The sequence below is a fragment of the Xiphias gladius genome, chromosome 11 (genome assembly GCF_016859285.1).
Source record: "Xiphias gladius isolate SHS-SW01 ecotype Sanya breed wild chromosome 11, ASM1685928v1, whole genome shotgun sequence".
NCBI lineage: Eukaryota > Metazoa > Chordata > Actinopteri > Istiophoriformes > Xiphiidae > Xiphias > Xiphias gladius.
The window spans coordinates 458743-482470 of NC_053410.1; the positions used below are offsets into that span (position 1 = coordinate 458743).

At 45.0% G+C, this 23728-nt stretch overlaps 1 protein-coding gene across 1 annotated transcript; it reads right to left on the minus strand.

Moving 5' to 3' along the window:
• Positions 1-456: 456 nt before the first annotated feature.
• On the minus strand, positions 457-23358 carry ppp2r5d (protein phosphatase 2, regulatory subunit B', delta). Its single transcript, XM_040139672.1, has 17 exons — positions 23250-23358; positions 19622-19705; positions 15321-15498; positions 13883-14082; positions 12739-12849; positions 11088-11180; positions 10854-10984; positions 9408-9467; positions 9208-9316; positions 9061-9114; positions 8335-8505; positions 6907-7034; positions 5910-6011; positions 5053-5125; positions 4913-4960; positions 4506-4616; positions 457-3246 (listed from the first exon to the last, which is right to left on the minus strand). The coding sequence occupies exons 1-17, from the start codon at positions 23274-23276 to the stop codon at positions 3109-3111; spliced, it is 1818 nt and encodes a 605-aa protein (XP_039995606.1). The 5' UTR covers positions 23277-23358; the 3' UTR covers positions 457-3108.
• Between the last annotated feature and the right edge of the window lie 370 nt (positions 23359-23728).

The window sequence follows — 23728 nt, forward strand, 5'->3', positions numbered from 1 at the left end:
GAGTTTCTCAGGAAAATGCACTTTAGTGACATTCAGCTGCTTTTTTCTCATTTTTCAAAACGTTTGGACCCAGTATATCATCAACCCGCATTTGTGACATGAGCCGTTCACAAAATGTTAAGAAACCGAAAACACATTTTGCTTTTAGTAAAATGTCGCAACACTTAACGCATGTAACGCCACAGAAGAGAGACTGACAGAGCTGGTAGCTACTTTGTGCAACATGATGCCCTGAAATACACACATTTCTTCCATTAACACACAAATAAATTCTGTAATAACGTGGTAACTGTAGAACGAACAGAATGATTCTCTTCTCTACATTTTCTGTCTGTTACAAGCTTTTCGCGGCACGCGACACTAGCACTAACTCTAGCCGAAACAGGAGCCGGGACGCGTTTAGCTACGATTTCTGGTTAAAATGACACTTTTCCTGGACGCGGTGTGAAACGGTGTGAAACGGTGTGAAACGGGCTTTGAGGTTTTATCGGAGCTGAACGTGCCCCAGACGATTAGTAAACAAAATTTACACAGCAGAGGATCATGGGAATCTGAGTCTGCAGTGAGAAGAACAGACAGGACGGAGATCAGAGAAGATTTGAGTTTAAAACTGCAGCTGAAAAACCTTCATGTACATTAATCAGTAACATCTGGTTCAACTTAAAAAAAAGACGATTAAAAGTTTAAATTTGTTGTTTTCAATTGTGAAACTTAAAATTTACCATATAAACTGCTGAATGTTTTCTTTTGCTCTGTGAGACGTACAACAAACAAACAATCAATCACGTTTATCAGCGCTCACGGGTTTTAATTCTGCTCAACGTGTGACGTCCCAGCTTTCATCATGTTGGGATAAAATCTCACACTTGTGTTTGTTGTAAACTGAATTTGTTACAACGTCCCATTTATGATATTCTGTGATTATTAGGTCCTGTAACAAAATCAGTGAATACTTAAGTACTTAAATTATGATAAACTTTCATGTGGTTTGGTTCAGCAGCCGGACAGATGAACATTCAACACCACCCCGGTCTTCACGGGAATGCGTGGGTGGAGTCGGAGTCGGCGGCATTTTCTTTGGGAGTCGATGTGGATTCGTACATTTGTGAAACAGTTGCTTAAACTAACGCTTCAACAAACACTGACGGTGAGGATTCACACTGAAACACTTGCACCAGCTCAGATCTGAGCTACTTCTTCAGTTGCATAATTTCCTACATCCCTTGAACGTCTCTCTGGTGGAGGAGTCTGTGTTGGACCTTTGACCTGAAGAGCGACGGCTACATCCCTACAGTTTTGGTGGAGCGTCGTCGCTCAGACAGAAACGTGGAGAACATTCAGACCAGGTTTTTTTCTTTAAGTGCTTCCAGTGGACAAAGGACAAAACAACACTGAACCGGTTTCTGACAGGAAACGACCCCTCATGCAAACGACGTCTCTCATTGGTTAAAACTCGCCGACGAGGTGTCGTAACGCCCACATCAAAATAAAACAAACGCACCAGAGAAACCTAAAAAAAAAAAATCACGTTGGTATCAAACTTTTCTTCTGTCAGGGGGAACAGCTCCCTCCCTGATTTACTGGATTCTGATTGGACGTCTACATTCACTGTCTCCTTGTCGCCGTCAGTTCGTCTAAAGCTGCTTCAGTCTCGAGTCCACCTCAGATCCAGGCTGACAGGTGATTGGTCGGGTCAGGTGGCGGGAGTGGGGCTCTGGAGTGGAGCGGCTGTCGGAGAACTGAGTGAGTCGGTGAACTCATCTGTGCTGCGTTCAGGTGTCACGGGACAGAGGTGAAGTGCTGGAGCTGTTTTCCACTTCAGGAACCTGGAGCTTCACAGAACCTAAAGAACCTACGAGGTTTAGGTTCTAGGTTCTACCTTGTGTTTCCACTGTGACAATTGTCGTAACTTTAGCGGCAGAATCGACAACAACGGAATAAGTGGAGCTGATTTTCTTTGCATTTACACGAGTAAATGAACGAGTGTTCATCTCCAGCTGCAGAAGAAGTTTGACAGAATGGATCAGGGAGTGGAAGAGACCGACTCCAGACCAGCTCTCCAGACCCGACTCAGTCCTTCAGGACAGGCCGGCTGTCAGTAGAGCTGCAACTAATGATTAATCGTTCATTCTATTAAACGTATAAACATTGTTTAAAAAAAGGCCCCTCACAGCTTTGTAGAGTCAGAGGTGACGTCTCCAACACCCAAATTCTTATTATATTCAGTTTACTGTGATGTATGACAAAGACCGGCAGCTGACGGTCTCTGCTCCATTCGTCCGTCTCCTGAATTCAGGCGCACCGAGCCGTCTAATTCTTAAAAAGCTGTTTTCACGTGAAACCGATCAGCGTCCGCACCGACAGAGTCCCCAGGTGGCGAGCTCTGTCTACAGTCAGACACCTGGACAACGTGAAAACAGGTAGATCCCTTCTTCTTCGTTTGGTAAAGTCTCACTTTTCCACGAACACACTGAAACACCGAGCTACACGTTAACATTCACACACTGAGACTAGTTTTGGGGGGAAAAAAAAGCCTGTTAGTTTAGTTTGGACGGAGGCTGAAACAGCAGACGTGCGTAAAACCTGCATTTCACTTGTCAAGTGGAAACAGTGGAAGCAAAGGCAGAACCAGAGACAACAGATACACCTCGAGACACAGGCTTTGTAGTTCCCGCAGTGGAAAAGGCCTGTTGGTGATGCGTTCAGGGTCGTGACGCTGCGTTCAGGTAACGTCACACGAGCTGGTCACCTGGCAGCGTTCATGTCTAGCACGTGCAAACGGCGTGGCAACGTTTCAACAAACAGCAGCAGGTGCGTGAAGCGGAGATGAAGGTGCAACATCACATCGGACCGCTGACACTTCAAACACCACGTGGACAGACGGAGCTTCTACAGAGTGTCCTACTTGTTATCGGCCACCGGGGGCAGAGGTGAGAGGCTTTTTCTTTTTTTTTTTTTTTCTTTTTTTTTTTTTTTACTTTGAACGCAGCGTCAGCTCCGTCCTGATCTGACCCCAGACCAGTTTCTCCACGACAGCTTTAACTTCCTCCCCAGAGAGACGGACGGGAGGGGGGCGGAATCGGGCTCAGAGGGGACCGCCCCCCCCGGTCAGAGGGCCTCCTGATTGGCTGTCAGGTACTCCTCGGCTCTCTTGTGAGCCTCCAGAGCTTTGATGGTGTAGACGTCCTGCGGCAGCTCCGACTTCCTCCTCATCAGGACCTTGTCCTTCTTCAGATCCTTCAGACCCTGAAACCAGACCGAGAGTCTGAGAGATGATCGAACACCCTGCACAGTCTCATTTTATTACTCTACTATCATGCACGGAGCATTATAAGGGTACTTCTTTTTCAGTGTAATCAACCACACAACAAAACCCGATCTGACATCACACTAAACCAACAACAACATTTCACAGGTGACGTCCTCCTGCACAGGTCGGACTCGAGGCACAGTGGGTCCGTCTAAATAACAACACTGTCACAGTCTCGAGCATTTATGTACAGGTTCAAAGCGGCATCCAGAGCTCAGAGTGTCCCACAATTCAGCAGGGTGTACTGCTCCACATCAGTCCAGGTGTTGGTGGTCATGAGTCTATACGCTGGTTTCAGGGCCGACAGTAGTCGGCAGTGTGAGCAGCACAGAGCCTCCACAGATGGTTATCACCTAATGTGAATCAGTTCTTCTTAGTGACACTGATATGAATCACATCACATATCAGACACTGTCAACAGAAATATTAAATACCATCCTTTCTATCAAAGACTTGGAGGAACATGTTCCATCCTCAAAAATGTGATCAGACAGAAACCATAGAAATAAAATCCTGTTCTGTCTCTTTTGTGAACAGTAGACCCACATGTCTCTGGAGGAATCATATTCCTCCTCTCAGCTCCCTCTCAGTTTTCCCTGTGCTCTGGCTGTAACTGCGATACTGTTCGTGTTTGTTCCAACAAATCAACCTCCACACTCTGAGTTCTTCCAGACGCTGTGACACTGTGGCAGTTTCTGCAAATACTTCAGAAATACTGCAAGTGTGTGTGTGTTCGGATGGATCCTAGCCCCCCCCCGCTGTCAGCATCAGACAGAAGGTTAAGCCAAGGCTTAGACAAGCATATGTTCTGATTGGTCTTTTAATACGATGTGTGTTTTTTATCCACTGGTTGTGATGCTGCTTTGAGTCAAAGGTTTGTCCGTTACACCAGGAACTTCATGGGTTTCACTGCTTAGTTTGTGTTTGTGTTCAGTAATGTGGTGTCTTATTTCACACCCTCCCAACTGAAATGAATGTAGTTTGTACCTGGGTTGTCCCGTTAATTAAACATAAATTCCGGATGTACATAATCCATCGTGAATCTTTGACTACTTGACTTCTTGTTCACTGCGTCCGTATTTGAAGCTAACGAGGGACTGACACCACTCCCTTCTGTTTTACTGGGTGTGTGTGTGTGTGTGTGTGTGTGTGTGTGTGTGTGTGTGTGTGTGTGTGTGTGTGTGTATGTGCGTACCTGCGAGGCCTCGCTCTCCACAGTCTTCTTCAGCAGCTGGATGTCTTCAGCTGTTGGAGTCTCTGTTTCCATCGAGTACACGGCCACAGTGCTGTCGCTGTACAGCATGTACTGTGTAGATATACACACACAAAGTCACAACAGGTGACACTCTGCTCCCAAGCAAGTTACAAGATTATAAGAATGAATGAATTAATTCTTATAATCAGTGAACATGGCTAAACGAGCCTGCAGGTCCTTTCATTTCCACGTTTCCATCTCAGCAGATTCAACAGTTTGATTTCAGAGTGTAAGTGTGTTGTTGGGTTAAAGACAGAACCTAAAGAAGAGCTCACGTTCTTCTTCCACACCGACAGAACTATGAAACACTGCTGATAATTTAATCAAAACACTGGAAGTGATCTGACCTCGTCCTGTGGGTGGAGTCCAGGGCGGAGAGGGTGGAGCTTGTTGCTCTGCAGGTGGAGGAGGACACAAACAGTCAATTAAAAAGGAGTTGACAGAAGACAGGAGAGGAGACAGGTGAGGACACAGGTGAGTAGCTTACCTGTGGATTCTGTCTGGCCAGCTCCTCTATCTTGTGCCAGATCTCCTCTCGCTCCTTCAGCTTATATTTCTCTCTACAGGACAGCAAACAGAAAATAGTTCATAAATGGGCGGCTCATAAGCTGTAATCATAACAATTCTCATTAATAATAATATTAATTAATAATAAATTAATTAATAATGAACCTTATTTCTATGGTCAAATTTATTCAGAAAAAACAACAATTAAAGTGAGAGAATCAAACAACAATAAAGTTAAAGCTAAAAAAACTTCCCAGTTTATTACTTTATAAAATCTTTACACTCGACACTACAGCTGCAATAATTAATCAATCAATTGACAGAAAACTGGCAACTGCTCTGATAATTGATTAATCATTAAAGTGATTTTCAGAGTAAAACTGTGAAACATTGTCCAGCTTGTCATTTGTGAGGATCTGCTTCCATATTTTTTATATTTTGGACTGTTAGTGGAACCAAGCAGACGAGATGACACTGCCTCTGGCTTCAAGAAACTCTTGGTGGCATTTTAAAGACAAAACGATTTTTTAAGGAATCCAGAAACTATTCTGCGGCTCTATCCATAATGAAAGTAACGGTTAGTCGCAGATCTACTTCCCACATGCTCATCAGTTTTCTGTGAAACTGGAGAGTTTTCTGGAGATCCTGTCTGGAAACACACTGCTGGTTCTGTGGGTCTCAATGGCTCGGTAACCTCCGTCAGAGCTGTCTGTCAGAGGGACCCACAGCTTCAGAACGCTTTGGCTTTCAGACGAGGCCGGACAACGCGGCGTACGGACCTGTTCCGTACCCGGAGCCTTACTGTTTGTGTATGCGTGAGTGTGTGATTATGTTTACTTCTGTTTCTCGGCCTTGTACTGCTGTGTGCAGTCATCAAACAGTTTCTGGTTCATCTCCATGAAGAGCTTCAGAGCGTTGTAGATCAGACCGTGGATCGTCCTGAGGAAGAGGAGGAGGAAGAGTTCAGATCACCTCAGCCTGAGGTCAGCTTTTAAACGTGCGACAGAGGCTTCGTGTTTGTGCTTCGGTTTTTGATTTAACAGCAGCTTCAGAGCCGTTCAGCTCTTTGACCGGTTCTGATGTTTGAGTCTCCCTCAACACAAAACTTCACTGGAGAAGGTTCAGATTTAGTGACTGACAGGACAGGGGTTCAATAAATGTCTTCCCACCACAGTCACAGAGACAGAGACGTCAGATAACATGACCAGGGTTCTTAACGAATGAAAGGCGGCCGGCTGACCGTCATGTTTGGTTCTGGTGTTCAGCTGTCTGCTAGTCCTGTCTCGTTTTTCCTGCTCAGAGTAACTGAGGCTCTTTACCGACAGAAAATGAATAATTCTACATATGGTTCAGGTTGGAAATGAGATAAGAAACAGTCAGGTTACAGATGCTTAAACAGTTAAAACGTATGGGAAACATTTGCATTCGCTCCCTCTCAAAGAGTCAGATCTTCAAATGTATCATGTCCTTGTTGAGTATAGAGCGACATGGCTAACTTAGCTTAGCATAAACACTGGAAAGCCTGGCTCCGTTAAAAAAATCCAACCCCCAGCAGCTCTGAAGCTCAGTGATTATTACACAGGGAGTTAACATCAGCCAGAGCAGCAGTTTAAGTATCAAATCCTGGCTCTGCGTGGAGTATTGATCCTGTATTGATCAGTATTGGTGTTTCCACCCACAGCTCAAAGCGACTGCAGCGTCGACAGCAGGGACACACACACACACACACACACACACATAAAGACTTAAATAAGAGTGAATGATGTGTTTGTATGTATGTCAGTGTGGTGACAGACCGCTGACCTGTGTGTGTGTATTAGTGTGTGTGCGTTACTTGTTCCAGTGGCTCTTGGAGTTCTTGTAGAGGGCAGGAAACATGATGGGGAGGATCTTGGCAGCGTTGTCACTGATCAGACTCATGATGTACTCGTTATTCCAGTAATACAGAGCTCTCTCTGCCACCTGCACACACAACACCACCACCACCTTCATCATCCTCATCTTCAGCTTAGAGCTCATCCCCTCGGGAATTACGTGTATCAGCTGCAGTCTTGGCTGTGTCCTCCCAGTGCCCATGTTGCCTGGCAACAGGGAACTTTTTTTTCGGCGGAGGAACATCATCATTTACTGATGCTGTTTGGGTTAAACGTCACGTTTAAGTTCTTTTGGTTTTGTTTTGATTATTTTTATGCTTTTATGAGACGGTGTACGGTGGACAGATGACATAACATCAGGTCTCTGGCTGGACTCAAAACCCTCGTCCACCATGACGGGATGGTCTCATGCTGCTGACTTGAATTTTCTAAGAATTTGTTGTAAAATAAGTACAGAAGCAAAACGCATCAAATTCTGTACCAACTGAAGCAAATACTGGTTCTGGTTCTGTTTTCTGGACATAGTTCTGGTACATACAATACATATTACAACTGTAATATTTCATACTGTATTGAATTAACGTTGTTATAACAGTTACTGTCACTGTTTACCTGCCTCATCCAGGTGAGGCAGGTATTTATTCTATGCAGATAGAGGACGTTACCTCAGCATAGTCATCTTGTTTTCTGTTGCTGCTGGTCTCTGAGTTACCAAACATAATTTCATTGTTTTCCTGCAATGGCAAAGGGTCTCATGGTTCAGGTTCTCAGTGTGTGTCAGGCCAGTGTTCTTGTTCTGACTGCAATGTGGTTTTGGACCTGATTCCAGGTCAGTTTATTAGTTAAGTTGCAATTCAGGTTCAGGTTCTGATCTAATTCTTGATCTGTTTTCAGGTTGAGGTTCAGGTTGAGGTTCAGGGTTGAGGTTCAGGTTCAGGTTCTGATCTAATTCTTGATCTGTTTTCAGGTTGAGGTTCAGGTTGAGGTTCAGGGTTGAGGTTCAGGTTCAGGTTCTGATCTAATTCTTGATCTGTTTTCAGGTTGAGGTTCAGGTGGAGGTTCAGGTTCTGATTCTGATCTAATTCTTGATCTGTTTTAGGCTGTAGCTCTGGTTCTGGTTTGTTTTTCAGGCTTCTGGTTTTGGGTCAGGTTGTATCTGATCTAGTTTAGGTTCTCTTTTGGGTTCGGGGGCAGGCTGTTGTTACTTTGTGGTTCAGGTTCTAGTTCAGATTAAAATTCTGATTCCGATCTTTTTCTAGTTCTGTTTTAGCTGTAGCAGTGGTTTTAGTTGGTTTTGTTTTAGGTTCTGGCTCAGGTCATGGTTTAGGTTCAGCTAGCTCAGCTTCAGGTTCCGGCTTGGGTTGCAATTTAGGTTCTGGCTCAGGTACCTGGAAGTGCGGGCTGGAGACACACTTGGCGAGCTGTCTGAAGAGCGGCTCCTGGACTTTAACGAACTCTGACGGCTCGATGACGTCCAGGATCTCCTCCAGCTCGTTCAGGAACATCACCTCTTTCGGACTGTGAGTCTTTGGCCAGAACTTCAGCAGACCCATGATCACCTGCAGGGGTCACAGGTCACAGCCGACAGGAAGTCAGACGACAACACCTTAACTCCACCAACCCGCTCAAAGCCCAGACCTGGCACTTTAATGTCGTCGCCATTATTTCATTTCAAATTAAATGTGCTGAAGCTCAGAGCCTGAACAACACAAAGCGTTTAGCTGTCCAAATACTTCTGGTCTCGTATATCATCATGTCAGATGGTGTTAAAAAAAAAAAAAAAAAAAAAAAAAGGAAAAAGTTAATACAATAGTAGAAAACTACACGTTGTTCTTTAATAATTATACAGAAAGTGATTTTGTTTTTAAAAAAATAATACTGAGTCATATCTGATAAATCTTAAATATGATTTTTAACTTGCAAATGTAATAAATGCTTTATAAATGTGTTTCTGCAGACTCTAAAAACGAATTCTGTTGTACTGGTGTTTCTGTTAATGTGGCCATCCTCTGTGCGTTACTATGGAAACAAAACACTGCTCATCACCAACAGCAGCCGCAGCAGTTTTCACAGTGCTGTCATGGAAACAGAGAGGATGTCTGTAGCAGACTCACCGGCTCTGTCAGACTGCTGTCTTTCTCCAGGAACTGAACCACACAGTACGCCAGCTGAAGGCAGACAAAAACTTTATTTTAGACGGCAGGCGCTGCCGGTCACAGGCGAGATTACAGACGTCACAGACACACAGACTGATCCCTGACCTGTGGGTGGTAGACGCTGAGAGACTTGACTTTGTGAAGCGGCAGAAGAACTCTGATCAGAAACATCTTGTGTTCTTCTTTCAGTGGTAAAGCAAAACCATTGATTATACTGAGAGAGAGAGAGACGATAAAACACGTTAGATGGAAAGAGGTGAAACACTGTGTGTTAGACGTACTGTCTCCCTCTGTGTGTGTGTTACCTCCCCAGTATCTCCAGCAGCTCAGCGATGCCATTGTGATGTTCTGTCTCATAGATAAATCTGTAAAACCAAAACACCAGTTTTTATTTAATCAGAGCTTGTCTGTGTTTCTAAGTGTTGTATTTCACGTTGTGGTGTGTGTGCTGTCATACTGTATGTATACTAGGTATTTCCTTTGTTTCTGGTTGCGTGTGGTTCTGTCATGGTTTTTGTAATGTCACAGTAAAACGGATTCTTAAGGGGCCTTTAGGAAGAACAGCTGCTGTGATGGAGCAGCTGATGGAGTCTGAGTAAACAAGCAAACGTTGCATTTAACTGCAAGTGATTCGCAAAACACCATACGACTAGAAGTAGCTCCTGACTTTCTGAGTGAGGGAGAACTCCTAAAGATAACGTCCGCGTCAGTCCTAGCTTTAGGTGTCCTCTGTCTGAGGGACGTCAGAGGTTCAGAGGCTCACAGTCAGTCAGCTGCTGCGGGGACTGCGTCTTATCACATATCAGTGCTTAGTAAAAATACAACGATAATGAAATTTGAAAAACGTCTTGTTACGGTGGTGAGGTAATAAGGACCCAGATGATGTTTCTGTACTCATTCGCCAACCCAAGTCGCTTTTCAGACCCCCCAGACCCAACAAACTGCAAAAACATATTTTATTAATAAATACTAAAATAAAGCTGATTTCATGGCCATTGCTGAATTATCCAGTTAAATTGGTCATTTATGTAAAATGAAACCGTCAAAGGATGAAAATGTGTTTGATTTATCCATCTGACTGAATTTGTTCCTAATGCTCCTGTGTATTGATGAATATCTTGTTTCTCATTCACCTACACAGACTGAAAACCATGAAACCTGGGGTTATCCACACCGACTGGGTCTGCTCTGCCGCAGTTTTAGCAGTTCTGCAGTCAAACTTCCGTCAAGATCTGAAAAGGAAACTCACTGCCGCTGCCGCGCCACGGCGCGTCGAGCGCCGCCCCTAGCACCGATAGGAGGCGCTGTGCCGCAGCACACCAACGGGACCAGGACCACACACAGAGCGGGATCATAGATCATCGATCATACTGTAATAATGAAATGTCGACCATAAAAATGTTTTCAGCAACGTGCAGGCGTGAATTAAAATCACGTGTGGACACCCACCACTTTAAATTGATTTCTGCAGAGCTATTTCTGCCACTGCCTTTGTAATAACGCGATTGTGGATCATGTAGCTATTTAAATAAGCAGTCCCTCCTCATCCAGTGTACACACAGGAGAGACGGCGACAGAGACAGCAAGAGGTGAGGAGAGGGAAGTCGGTGTGGTGAGATCAGACTCTGTGAATACAACCACAATGCTGTTAACTCTGTTGCTTCTGTGAACTACAGGAAGTTATTTATGTGTTGGTGTCTGTAGCTGGTGTTCGCGGTTCTCCACGTGTCTTTGGCAGTGCAGGTTCTGACCTGTAGAAGATGTTGTTGATCTGGCGGCGGATGTAGGCTCGGAGGCCGAGGAACTTGCCGTAGATGCGGTGGAGGATGGTCTTCAGGAAGTCTCTCTCTCTGGGATCCTCGCTGTCGAACAGCTCCAGCAGCTTTAACACAATCATTAAACCTGGAGTCAGAGCTCTGTTCGAGTTAAACACCACGACAGTTCAACATTTTCACTTGTTTTGAACTTCAGGGATCAGATCTTACCGACAGTACGAACTTTTGGTCGATGTATTTTTTGGCGATGTTTGGCTGGAAGTCTGGAGACTCCAGGAAGCGAAGGAAGAACTCGTACACCAGCTGTGGAGGCAAACACAAAGGACACATGTTGGTTTCTGGAAAAACAACAACACGTGATGATTCTATGGAACCATACAAGTTTGAAGATGTCAGACCAGGAACCACGGAAATCTGAGCGGTATTAATTCAAACTAACACTCCGGCAGTTGGCGGTAATGATAACTGGTCAACGCAGAGTGAAACTGTGTGTGCGCAGCTGTGCAGCAGCTTTAAGTTAAAACAGGAACATGATGAAGGTTTACAACAGTTTGGGCTGATGATAAAATACTGGCTCCAGAGAAAATCCCCTACTAGTGCACAGACGCAGATGATTTACACCCACAGACAAACAGACAGACCAGGCTACCGGATAAAAGGACATTGATGAGGCTTTTTCTTTTTTTTAATTTCCAATATTCTTCCTCATTCTTTTTGTCTCAATATGACTGAACTGTACCTGTGGCTCACGACCCCACCCTCATTTTTACGTTTCAGTCTCTCTGTTGGTATTCACCCTTACTTCACAGTCAGTGGGTCAGGTCAGTTAGTTTTAAATGGTTTGGTGTTCAAAAAGGACCATAACTACAAAAACAGGCACTGGGCTGTTTAAGAGACTCCAGCAACACTAGGAGTAGAAAGAGCAACTTCCTCATCAGACCAACGTGTTTCGGCGGGTAGCTGTAGTTTCTACCTCTTCGTGTTGTTGTGGTCGACCAGTTAACGGTTTGTCCTGAGTGAGCAGTGTTACGTGTGATGGTCCCCACTGACCTGGTGTTAGAGGAACAAGTAACAAAGCTGAGCGAGCTTTCGTTTTACCATCTAAAGGATAGTTCCACTGTTTTTAACCCTGGGCCCTTTTTTCTCATCTTCTTGGGTCTAAATGATTAATAGGGACACAAATGTTTGGAATCGGTCCAATATAACCGGCAACCGCGATCAGCTGCAGCGGAATCAATAGGGACATTTGTCCGTGTACGTCCACTAAAACTGCTTTTCTTTGCCACTGACCTGCTCAGATTGTTAACATAAGTGTCTGACAACATAATGGGAAGGATTCCTACAGAGATAGATGTGTGTCCAACATGTAACAGAAGTCCCGCTCTGAAATCTCGCGGGAGGTGAGTTGTTTCAGGAGGACTAGTGTAAACCTGAGTGAGAGTTAGAGAGAGCCGTCCGAGGCCGAGCTGGAGTACAGAAAACGTACCTTACTGTTATCTGAAAGATTAAGATTCGCCAAACTTGGCGAAGTTTTCACAGACCCGCATGGTTTCGTTTCAATAAATGTTCAGATGATCCAGTATCTCAGCAAAAATCCAAGATTAGAGAAAAAGTCCACAAACTGAAAACAGATTTGTGTTTTTTCTTCTTTCCTCTCCCATTAATCATCTGACCACCCCTCAGATTACATTTTAGTGCCCATTAATCATTTAGACTTAAAAAGATGAGAAAAAAGGGCCCAGGTTTCAAAATACTGGAAAGTATCCTTAAACACACACACACACACACACACACACACACACACACACACACACACACACACACACACACACACACACACACACACACACACACGGTGTACCTGCAGGTGAGGCCAGGCCGCCTCCAGCGTCGGTTCATCCTCCTCAGGATCAAACTCTGCTCCAGTCGGGTTGGAGGACGGAGGAAGAGTCCGGAACAAGTTCACTGAAAACTGAACCAACACAAACACACACAAGTGTTACTACCACACACTGCTGCTTCTGAGTGTGTAGGTGAGCAATTAAAAAAAAAAAAAAAAAGAATTTTTTTTAATTAACTACACACCAATAACATAAGATAAATCAACTAAATAAACAAACTAGAAAATGTGCTCAGAAGAGCGCAGACCTCCACCAAGGCCAGTGTCAAACAGCACACAGCCAGATCATAGTAAATGATCTGGATGTGCCCCAAAATGTATGGGGTTCTTCCCTGCTCCATCACCCATCCCTCCACCAGGTTCAGTAGTTTTTGTGTGATCCTGCTGACAAACAAACTGACCTGAAAACAGAACCGGCTCGGTAGAGCTGACAGAACAGATAAACCACATGGGAATGGGAAAGTTTGAGTTAATAAAACCCTTTTTCTTAACAATTTGAAAAGTCATAAACTTTGTCACAGTTTGACAGGCATGGAGATCAGAGCTGTGGAGTCCTGATTATAAAAACCTGGTCACCTTTAGTTCTGAAACAGGATTTGGAAAAAGCCAGAATAACCATGCCTAAGGAGCTGAGGTTCTGGTCTGTAGAGGAGCAGCGAACCAGCAAAAGCCCTTGGAGCTAAACCACAAAGAGCTTTTGAATGTAATCAGCAAAATCATCAAATCAATTCTGAAATTGATCAGTAACCAGGGAAAGTTCAGGTGATAATTCACATTAAACACTTGTTTTCACGTCGACATCTCGTTACGACGGTGTTTTTAAAATCTAAATTACAGCTGCTTTACCCAGCAGCCGGCTGGAGGCGGACGTCCAGGGTCAGTCCTCTGACACAGAACTGCTGTGCACTCAAAAGAATTTTGGCTAAAACTTTCAGCCCAATATAAAATCACAAGTCCAGGAATTAAAAGTACACTTAAAAAGAACAGCTGCAACGGTAAAAGTGAAGACGGACAACTGATAAACTCGACTGAACAGGGCGATTATATCAGTGAGGGTCCTCAGAAATACAGAAGTCCTAACGTGCGTCTGCACGTGGTTTCTCACCATGATGACGGCCTCGGGGTAGATGGACTCGGTCACCACGTCACTGTTGTGCGTGATGTACTCGACCATCTCGTTGAGGCCCGCTCTCTTCACCTCTTTATATTTGAGGTCGCTGAGCGGATCGCTGACAAAGTCGAACAGCACGCAGCACTGACGCAGCTTCTGGACAAAGAGCTCCTCCCGCTCCATCGGAGGGGCATCTGGGGGGCAACAGGGGGAGGACGTCAGTCAGTACCACAGAAGAAGACAGGTGACCTTTCCTTTCTGATTAAACCTCCGTTCCTCTTCTTCTCTGGAAGAAACTGAAGAACTTGTATGATATGGCATCGTGAGCAGTTACTGAATAAGAATGAATTTTCATGTAAAACCCCTTAAACCCAACCAAAAAACAACCAGAAACTAAAAGGGGTTTCCCAAGACCCCCAGCGCCCCACCGGAGAAACAACATGATCCCGAGACAAAGTCCGAAGCAGAAAGCAGCTTTATCCTCGTGCATCCATTATTAACAGAGTGATGTTAACAGGGACAAGCAGAGGTCTGGTCTGTTCATCCATCAGAGCGAGGGTCTGAGTCTGTTGTAGTGACGACAAACAGCAGCGTCACACAATCAGCAGCTTTTTCCATCAACCGTGACCATTAAAACTACACCCGTATGACCTCGGAGTCCCCTCCACACACACGGCATGACAGTGGCCACATACACGTGGGCGGTGCCACCAGGTGAAGACCAACAGACAGAGGTCACAGGGGCACACAAGGCCAAACGTCCCACTTCAGTGGTGACTGGGAACAGGTTAAAGACCTTACGAGACTCCCTGCAAAATGAGACAAAGCCTGAACGAACAAAGAGGGAAACCCCTAAATGCACCGCGATGCCATTCTGATCGCAGTACAAACATGGTGAATATGACCTGATCATGTACAGACATAAACATCAAGTGGTCGCTGAAATGAACAGTGTGAAATAAAGAAAATCACCACAAAGAAAATGAACACGGAACAAATACTTCAGGAGCAAAGTCTGACTGAAAAAAAATCTGGTGCAGCGAAGTTACATTACGTCCACGGGTTAACAAAGAGAAATGGCCTATCCCCTCGGTCTCAGTTTATTAGGAACGGCAGACACAACAGTAACAAATCCTCCTTTGTGAAGGTTCAGATGTTCCGCTCGTGTCGAGACTCGACCGTCGGATCACAGTGGAGGCTGCTGTTGAACCATCGGGTCGTACTGACAGGTGTCTCTATTATTTTGTCCGCCCTATTCTTATCAGTGAGGGAGGGCTAAATAACAGAAACACCTCTGTGTGTAACCGTATTCTCTCTTCTCTGCTCTTTGTTTACCTGTTGCCGTGGCGAATCGTAGTATTTTTACAGCCATCAGCCACGAGCTTAACTCAGAGGTTTAGGTTAGTTCAGGTGTGGGTTAGGCTTAGGTTACCTTTGAGTGCAGGTAGCTTCTGCAGCTCCCTGTTCTTGGTCAGACTGAAGCGGGACGAGCTCTGGCGGCGCTCCTTCTTCACCAGCTGGGGACCTCCAGAGTATTTGATCTTGTTGAGCTGAGTGGGAGGAGGTGTGCTGTTGCTGGGACGCTTACTGCCACTCTGCTGCTGCTGGGACTGAAAACACACACACACAGGTTTGAAAGTTAGACAGGTTTTTAGCAGAGCGTCTGTCAAATTTCTCCTCGGTGAAGCACCCTGGGAGTTGTGGTTCTGTGGTTACACCCATCATTCCCTGTGTTCAGACCCAGTTAAACTCAGCAGGCGTCAGTCAGTCAGTCCATCGTTAAAACCAGAGCGCAACCCACTCTGGGTTTTTTAGTCTGACACTGACAGATATGTTTAAAAAAGATATGATAACATATCAGTCGGTTGGGGCCCGCAACTAAAGATTATTCTCATTATTTTTCGTTTTTCGTTTGGAAATGTTAGATGACAGTGAAAAATGTCAAACACAATTTCATAAAGCCCAGATGTCTTCAGATGTCTTCCTTTGTCAAACCTTCAGTCCAGAACACAAAGACATTTTGATTAACTGTCACATGAGAGAAACAAAAGTGGAAAATCCTCACAAATGCAAAGCTGGAACCAGGGTACATTCATTTTTTCCCCACAAACACGTAACATAAACGCACTCAGTGTTTCCCATACATTGATTTATTTGTAGCAGCTCAGCACAATGTCAACACCGATCGCCAAGTATTGATTTTCTATCGATTACTATTTCAAATGGGTCAAATCTGGTTTCATTATAGAGCTGTGCACAGCGCATTGATTCGCTTGGCCCCTCCTTACCCCACTCTCTGTCTCTCTCTCCCTGTGTCTCTCTCTCTCTGTCTCTCTCTCTCTGTGTCTGTCTGTCTCTCTCTCTTTGTGTCTGTCTTTCTCTCTGTCTCTCTCTCTCTGTCTCTCTCTCTCTCTCTCTCTCTGTCTCTCTCTCTCTGTCTCTCTCTCTCTGTCTCTGTCTCTCTCTCTGTCTCTGTCTCTCTCTCTCTCTGTCTCTGTCTCTCTCTCTCTCTCTGTCTCTCTCTCTACTGACCTGTCTGTCATATTCGGACTGGTCATTGGCAGCACTGGGAGACATCCCACTGCATCGGTGGGCTGGTGGACCATCAAAGAATCCATAAAGTTTGCACCGTCCCAGTCTGTCTCTCTACCGGCCCTCGGGTCGGTTACACGTTGTGATTGTGATTGTTTGTGGTTAGAGGGTTGTTATCTGTTGGACGCGAAAGCGGGGACATTTCAGGCCGTAAAAATAAACGGGTCGGTAATCTCAGGCGGACAAACTCTGTTTCTAAATGAACCCAAACATTTCTTTGACATTTCTCTGCTGACATTTACTGCTACTGATCAGACACTGAGACATTTGTAAGCAGATAACATCAGCAGATGTTATATCGGTGCAGACCGTTTCAGTCTGGCTCTAACTGAAACCAGGTTCTCTGTGCTTCGAGGCGTTCGGGTTCAAACAAACGTTCCTCTTTCATTTAGAGACATTTTGCGGTTTATGATGTTTACAAATGATAAATTAGATACGGAAATGTCCTCGCCTGTCTAACAAGCTGTGCGCTTTGGTGCTGCGGTGTGTTACTGCACTGTCACAGATATATACTGTACAGGCTTATACGGTACATCAGATGATCAGTCACAGTATATGTCAATGCAAAAGAGGTGTTTAAGAAAACAGTGGAAACTGCAAATATAGTCAGTCTAGAAACTGATGCTCATCACTGTTTCTCAGAGTCCGAGTGACGTCTTCAAATGTTTGCTTTTGTCCAACCGACAGTCCAAAACCAAAGAGATTCAGTTCACTGTGACAGAAAAGTAGAGCTGCAACAATTTGTCCATTAACCGTTTAGTCGATGGACAGAAAATAAATCAGTTTAAGTGACTGGTTAAAGCTTCTCAAATGTGACGATTTGCTGCTTTTCTTCGTTGTAGCACTGTTGGCTGAACAACACCGGTGATCTGAAAACATCTTCTTTGGGACAAGATGCAAAATCAATCAATTGAGAAAATAATTGGCGGATTAATCAATCATGAAAACAATCCTTAGCTGTAACACAGAAAAGCAGAAAATTTAAGACTGGAGAAACTGACAGCAGAGAATATTTTTACTTGATAAATGACTTAAAAAATCATTTTAAAAAGAGTTGCACTTTAATTTTCTGTCACACAACTAATTATCTCAGCTCTACTCCGTTAGTTTGTTTTTACACTGTAAAACATCCCAAACACAACAGATACCTGTTCTTTATAAAGCATAAATAAGGATCGTAATGACAATGTTTCACAACCAATATCATTCTATATAATGTCAACTCTCAGATATCAGCATCAACACCAGCCTCAAAACTCCAGTCTCAGTCCGAGTGGACTGAACGGTACCACGGTAGTGTCGTATTGTACCCCAGCACCGTGACCTGGATGACTGAGACACAGACACAGACCTGCTACAGCAGTGTTATGTTGAGCAGGGACCACGAGGGGCGAGGGGTCAGCAGGGCGAACATCTATCAATAAGAGCTATTTTCAGTTTGGCTGCAGTCATTTAAACACCCTGCAGCAGATTTGAAGCAGCTCACTACACGTCCGCTGGACTTCACACCGACTCGCATGAAGAGAAGCTGTCCGTTTATCACCAGAGAGTCTGATGATGTTGCGACAACAGGTACAAAACACTCACCTGAGGCCTGAACCACGAACCCAGTTCAACATACTCGTACTAATCTTTTCATTATCTGACTTCGCTGAGCCTGACAACCGTGATCACGCTAAGTGGTCACCCCGCGGTGGTTATCAACTCGGTGAGTCAACCCAGGTTTCCCCAGGCGCGTTAACATAAAAGCTGCGGCATCTGCAGCACATGACCAATCACAAACATGGACAAGTCTACGACAGCAGGGCGGCACATTTCACAGACGAAGAGCAAAGTATAGTATTCAACATATACGGAGAAGTTAAACACATGATGCAGGCTGAAAGCAACAGCCGCAGCTGCCGAATGCTGGAGGGGCAGCTGGAAAAAAATCCCTAACTGTTATTTCTAAACGCTCCTAAAACCAACACAACCCTGAGCCTCTCTGGTCACAGGAGCACGTGTCCACAAACGAAACATCTCAGCAGAAATGGATGAAGTTTCCAGTGACAAATGACAAATGAAGTAAGTATTTCACTGGGGTTTAATTGGAGTCACCGATAAACTCAACACAACTCCATTTTTCCTGTAGTTAGGTTCTTTCCAGGAAACTGTCAGGAAATTATTAGGAAATAGACGGAGCTGGAAAATACAGATTTGCCCCAACTTTGACTATGTTTAGAGCCAGGTTAAAAACCTTAACGTTTCTCCGCCTTCATTTAACCCCTACGTCTTACGGATTTACGTCTTTCACTATGCCGTAGTCATGTCTTCCACACATGCACCGCAACCCTCAACTTTTCTGGACATTACCCGGAGGAGCCGATTCGGACATCTGACCAGACATTAAACAGACTTTACCCCTCCCGCTCCCTGGTGCAAAGTCTGTGTAATGTTGATGTGTGAACAGCGCAGGCCTTCGTCCGGGGCATTCGCAGCGAGCGGGCGTGCTGATGATGTTTCTATCCTGCCTCCTGCACGCTCCACCCAGGCGCCACCTCTCGCCTGAACCACAAGGAGTATTTCAAGTGGGCGAGAACACGTCTGACACGGAAAGTCTCCTGCCGTGTGCTGCAAGTGTGAGAGGGAAACTCTCGTGTAAAGTAGGTTCATCCCTGACACAGACTCCTGTCACTGTAAACTGCTTTCACACCATCATTTCATACAGGGGTGATATTAGAATAATCACTGTAGCTGCTTTAACAGACTAAACCTTGGCTGATTGGAAACTTTCATTCCCAATCAGCAGCCTCTCGTTGTTTTTTCTTTCTTCACTGATTAACTTTCATTTCAGATTTGATTTTTTATGTCTCTACTCTCTTTTGGAGAAATCATATAAGCCCTTTTTGTTTCTTTTGATTCCTATAACGTGTCATGTGTGTGTGTTAGTCTTGGGACGTCCCGGTCACACACTCAGTGTGTGTGTTATCACTGAGTCTCAGTGAACAGCGGCATCACTGTTTCACTTTGCCCTGCAGACGTTTCGCTGTGTGGATTCAGACACAACTCCGAGCACGTGACACTGACCTCAGCGCTGTAACTCCATCACGTGTTCGAAGTAACCAAGGACGACGTGTGTTTAGATTTAAAGCTCACACTCACCTCGTCTGAGTTCTCTGTGGCAGCATCTTTCCCGCCGCTGGTGTTACTGTTCTTCGTGCTGCTTTTGGCAGATTTAGTTGTTTCCTGTTTACACACAGAGTAAAAGTGGAAACAACGCAAAGATAAACTGTCATTTTTCCATGTGTAAATTGTTGGATATTTCAGGTAGGGCTACATGTAGAAATAATAACCTGCTTTTATTTTCTTCATCAATCGATTGTTAGTCTTCAAAATGTCAGAAAACAGTCAAAAATGCTTTTTATAATTTCCCGCAGTCCAAGACGTATTTAAATGTCTCGTTTGTCCCAAAGAGATTCAGTTTACTGTGATATGAGAAAGAAAAAAACTTCAGTTTTGAGAGGCTGTAATAAGCATTTTTACATAAAAAAAAAAACGATTTACGTTAACGATGCATCAATGATCAAACTAGCTGCCCAGAATTATGACCCAATGGACTAGTGGCTGCAGCTCTAGTTTGGTTAATTGTGTGACATGAACTCAAGGCCTGGACGCTGGTGAAAGAACAGGGCTGATGTTGTAGTGATCTTGTGATAAAAAGGCTAAAACTCAGAAAACTCAGCTGTTCTACTCTGATGCCTCCGAGCTCTGCTACTGATCACGATATTCTGATTTTCATGTTTCTTAATAACAGAGACAGAAGGTTCTGGGTTCAGCCAAGAGGTTCATGTGACAGGATGATGAATCTGAGACTGGCATTGTCTGAGCTACGACCACATTCAGCTCCTGAGGGGCCCCAGGGCACAGATCTGGTGTTAGGCTCCCGGTGACCCCCACTATACGTGTCAGTGTCATCCACAATTAGATAATTGGTTGATTTAGCGTTTAGATCATTGACGGAAAATTAATTGTCAATCACTTTGATTGCTGATTAATCATTCAAGTCCTTTTTTTAAGCCAAAATTCCAAAAAGTCTCCGGTACCAGCTTCTGAAATCTGAATATTTGCTGGTTTCCCACTTTTCTCCGACAGTGAACTCAACATCTTTGTGTTTTCGACTCAGACAATAAGACGTTTGAATCTGTTCACTCGAGCTTCAGGAAATAATATTTTCTCACATTTTATCCACTGATCAATCAATCGATTATTACAGAAAATAACTGTCAGACGTATTGATAATGAGGAAAACTGTTGGTTCTCCTGTGGCGGAAGAACAGAACCTCAACGAGGTTTTCGGTGAGAAAACAGTTTGATAAAACACATCTTTACAACAAACGACCTTAATATAAACTAAAAGAGTTCAGGTCTTAAAACTAGAGAGAGACAGAGGCAGAGATAGAGAGAGAGAGAGAGAGAGAGAGATAGAGACAGAGAGAGAGACAGAGAGGGACAGACACAGAGAAAGACAGAGAGAGAGAGAGAAAGACAGACACAGACAGAGAAAGAGACAGAGAAAGACAGAGACAGAGAGACAGAGACAGAGAGAGAGAGACAGACAGAGACAGAGAGAGAGACAGAGACCGAGACAGAGAGACAGAGACCGAGACCGAGACCGAGACAGAGAGAGAGAGACAGACAGAGAGACAGACAGAGACAGACAGACAGAGACAGACAGAGAGAGCTCCACTATTAAAACATGTTTGATCCATTTGAAATAGCAAAACAATATTAAATCAATACGTGGCGATCAGTGTTGAAATAAATCAATCAATGGGAAACACTGAATTGATTATCAAAATAGTTGCCAATCACTTTTCTTTTGATCAACTACTCAATCCATCGACGAGTTGTTGTAGCGCCAATGAACATAGTCTATTTGTCTGAGGTCGGATCAGATCATTTCAGATTGATTAGTCGATTGACAGAAAATTGATGGCAAACTATATTGCTAATTGATTAACCGCTGGAGTCATTTATGAAGCTAGAATTTCAAACAGCTGCTGGATCCTCTAGGGTAGGGGTCTCCTCGGCTTCTGGACTGTGGGGCAGACTACAACCATAGACTTGACTTCCCGTCTGGGGGTCTGGGAAGTTGTGACGGGCATTTTTTTGCCTAAACAATCAATCGAACTCATGAAAAAATGATCCACAGATTGGATCAATAATGAAAATAATCACAAGCCGTAAGTGAAAGCAAACCAGCGGCTGCCTGGAAGAAAGGAGATCAATCTAAAACCTGATGGATGATTTGTAAAATAACCAGCAGAGGTGATGAAAGGAACAGGTCGTACTAGGGCTTATCAATAACCTACCAATTATTTCTAAGATTAATCATTTATTCTATGCAAAAAAATAATGAAACACAGCCCTTCACTTTTTTTCACAGCTGAAGGAGACGTCTTCAGATGTCTCGTTTTGTCCAACCGCCGGTCCAGAACCCAAGAGACTCAGCTACTGTGACATCTCGTTTGGCCTCTTTCAGTTATGTATCGATTATTTTACTGTGGATCGATTCAGGGCCTGAACGTCTCTGCTCTGGTTGGTCGTACAGAGAGAAGCGGTTAGATTCAAGAGTCTCAGACCTCTGCGGAACCACACAGGGACACGTAAGACCTGCTCCACCACCACACCTCACAAAGGACGGGAGCACGATGGGAACCAGCAGGGACGACACAACCTCCAGCTCCCGTGTCACTTGTTGTCAGCATTTCCCAGCGGTTTGTAACAACCATTCCCGAAGAGGTCATTCATTTGATCAACGTGACCTGCAGCCAGATAAGCTGCAGGAAATCAGAAAAATTTAAAAAACCTTCAATAATCGATTTATTGTTTCAGTCTTTTTTTATTTTATTTAGCTGTTTTAGGGACAAAAAGCAGAGATTTGCCGCTTCTGTCCTCAGGTTCAGTGGGAGGTGAAGGATCTGAGTTTTGGACCGATGGACCCAGCAGCAGGCCACAGATTATATCTGAGACTTGTGTGAATGAAATAACTTTCTAAGACCTTTGGAAGGAAACTGAGTCCAGCTCTTTTTAAGACTTGAAACCCGCAGGAACCCTGACACCGTGAGTCCGGTGAGCAGGAAGGCAAATCCAGACCCGAGCTAAACGGGATCTGAGTCGACCTGGACACCGTCTCCATCATATTCTGTCTCGGGGCATCGGATGTTTCCGCAGGACACCTCTGCAGGAGCCGGCAGGAGCCACCAGGAGCCGGCAGGAGCCACCAGCTAACCTGCTCTGTCACATATGCCATATTGTGTGGAGGCGCGAATGAGTCACGGTCCGCTCAGACACTCTCCAGTACCCGAGCCCTGCCTGTTTTCTACCAAATTAATAATTCAAGGAGCGGGCAGCGGTTCCTCCCCGGAGCTCCAGCAGCAGCAGCCCGTTCGTTTCACCAGCTAGATCCCGGTCAGGTAACACCCTGCCTCACGGCTCTAACAGCCGGACACAGTCGCTAACGTGTGGTTTTGACTGGATAAAGCGTCTGAGCGGCGGCTACGGAGGCGACCACCGAAGACAGCGACTCTTAATGCGGCTAGCAACTCCACAGCTAGCGGCTAGCCTAGCCGTCCTCTGCTAGCGGGGCCTTAGCAGGTTAGCTCTCCGCTGCTCGGTAAAACATAGCGCCGGGACTCTTAACCGGTCAAAACAGCGGCTGCTTCACGGCCGCCCGCTGATATTTAAGTGTGACATTGGTCATGTTGTAGTAGGGTAACTGCCGGCTCACCTTTTCCTTCTTGGTTTTGTTCGGCATCTTGACTGTGCGGCAGGGCGTTTTTCACGGAGGCTCCGTGATGCTCTTCCCCGGGACTCAGAGGCTGTCACTCGGTCTGTCTCTGCTCCCTGCGCCCGTCCCCGACCCGAGTAATCTGATTGGCTACTGATGTGAGGATCTGCCTAGCGACGCGTGTAGGGATTTTTCTGTTTGGCTGTCTGCGGGCTCGGCGACGAGGGTGAGGCAGGACTCCAGTCTTCCCCAGCAACAAAACACCTTCAACCTGATGATGCCCGGCTCGGCCAGGTGGAGCTCCTGCTGACACAGAACCACACGGTCTACCTGCATCTGACGTCCGGCAGGTGGGAGAGTACGCTACAGCACCCAGTGTTCAGCCATCGGGACCAGGATGGAAGCCCATTCCCGCCAAGAAGAAGAGAGAGTGGGAAAGGAAAAGATAAACCTCAGGAGTTTCTCCGGACAAGTCACCT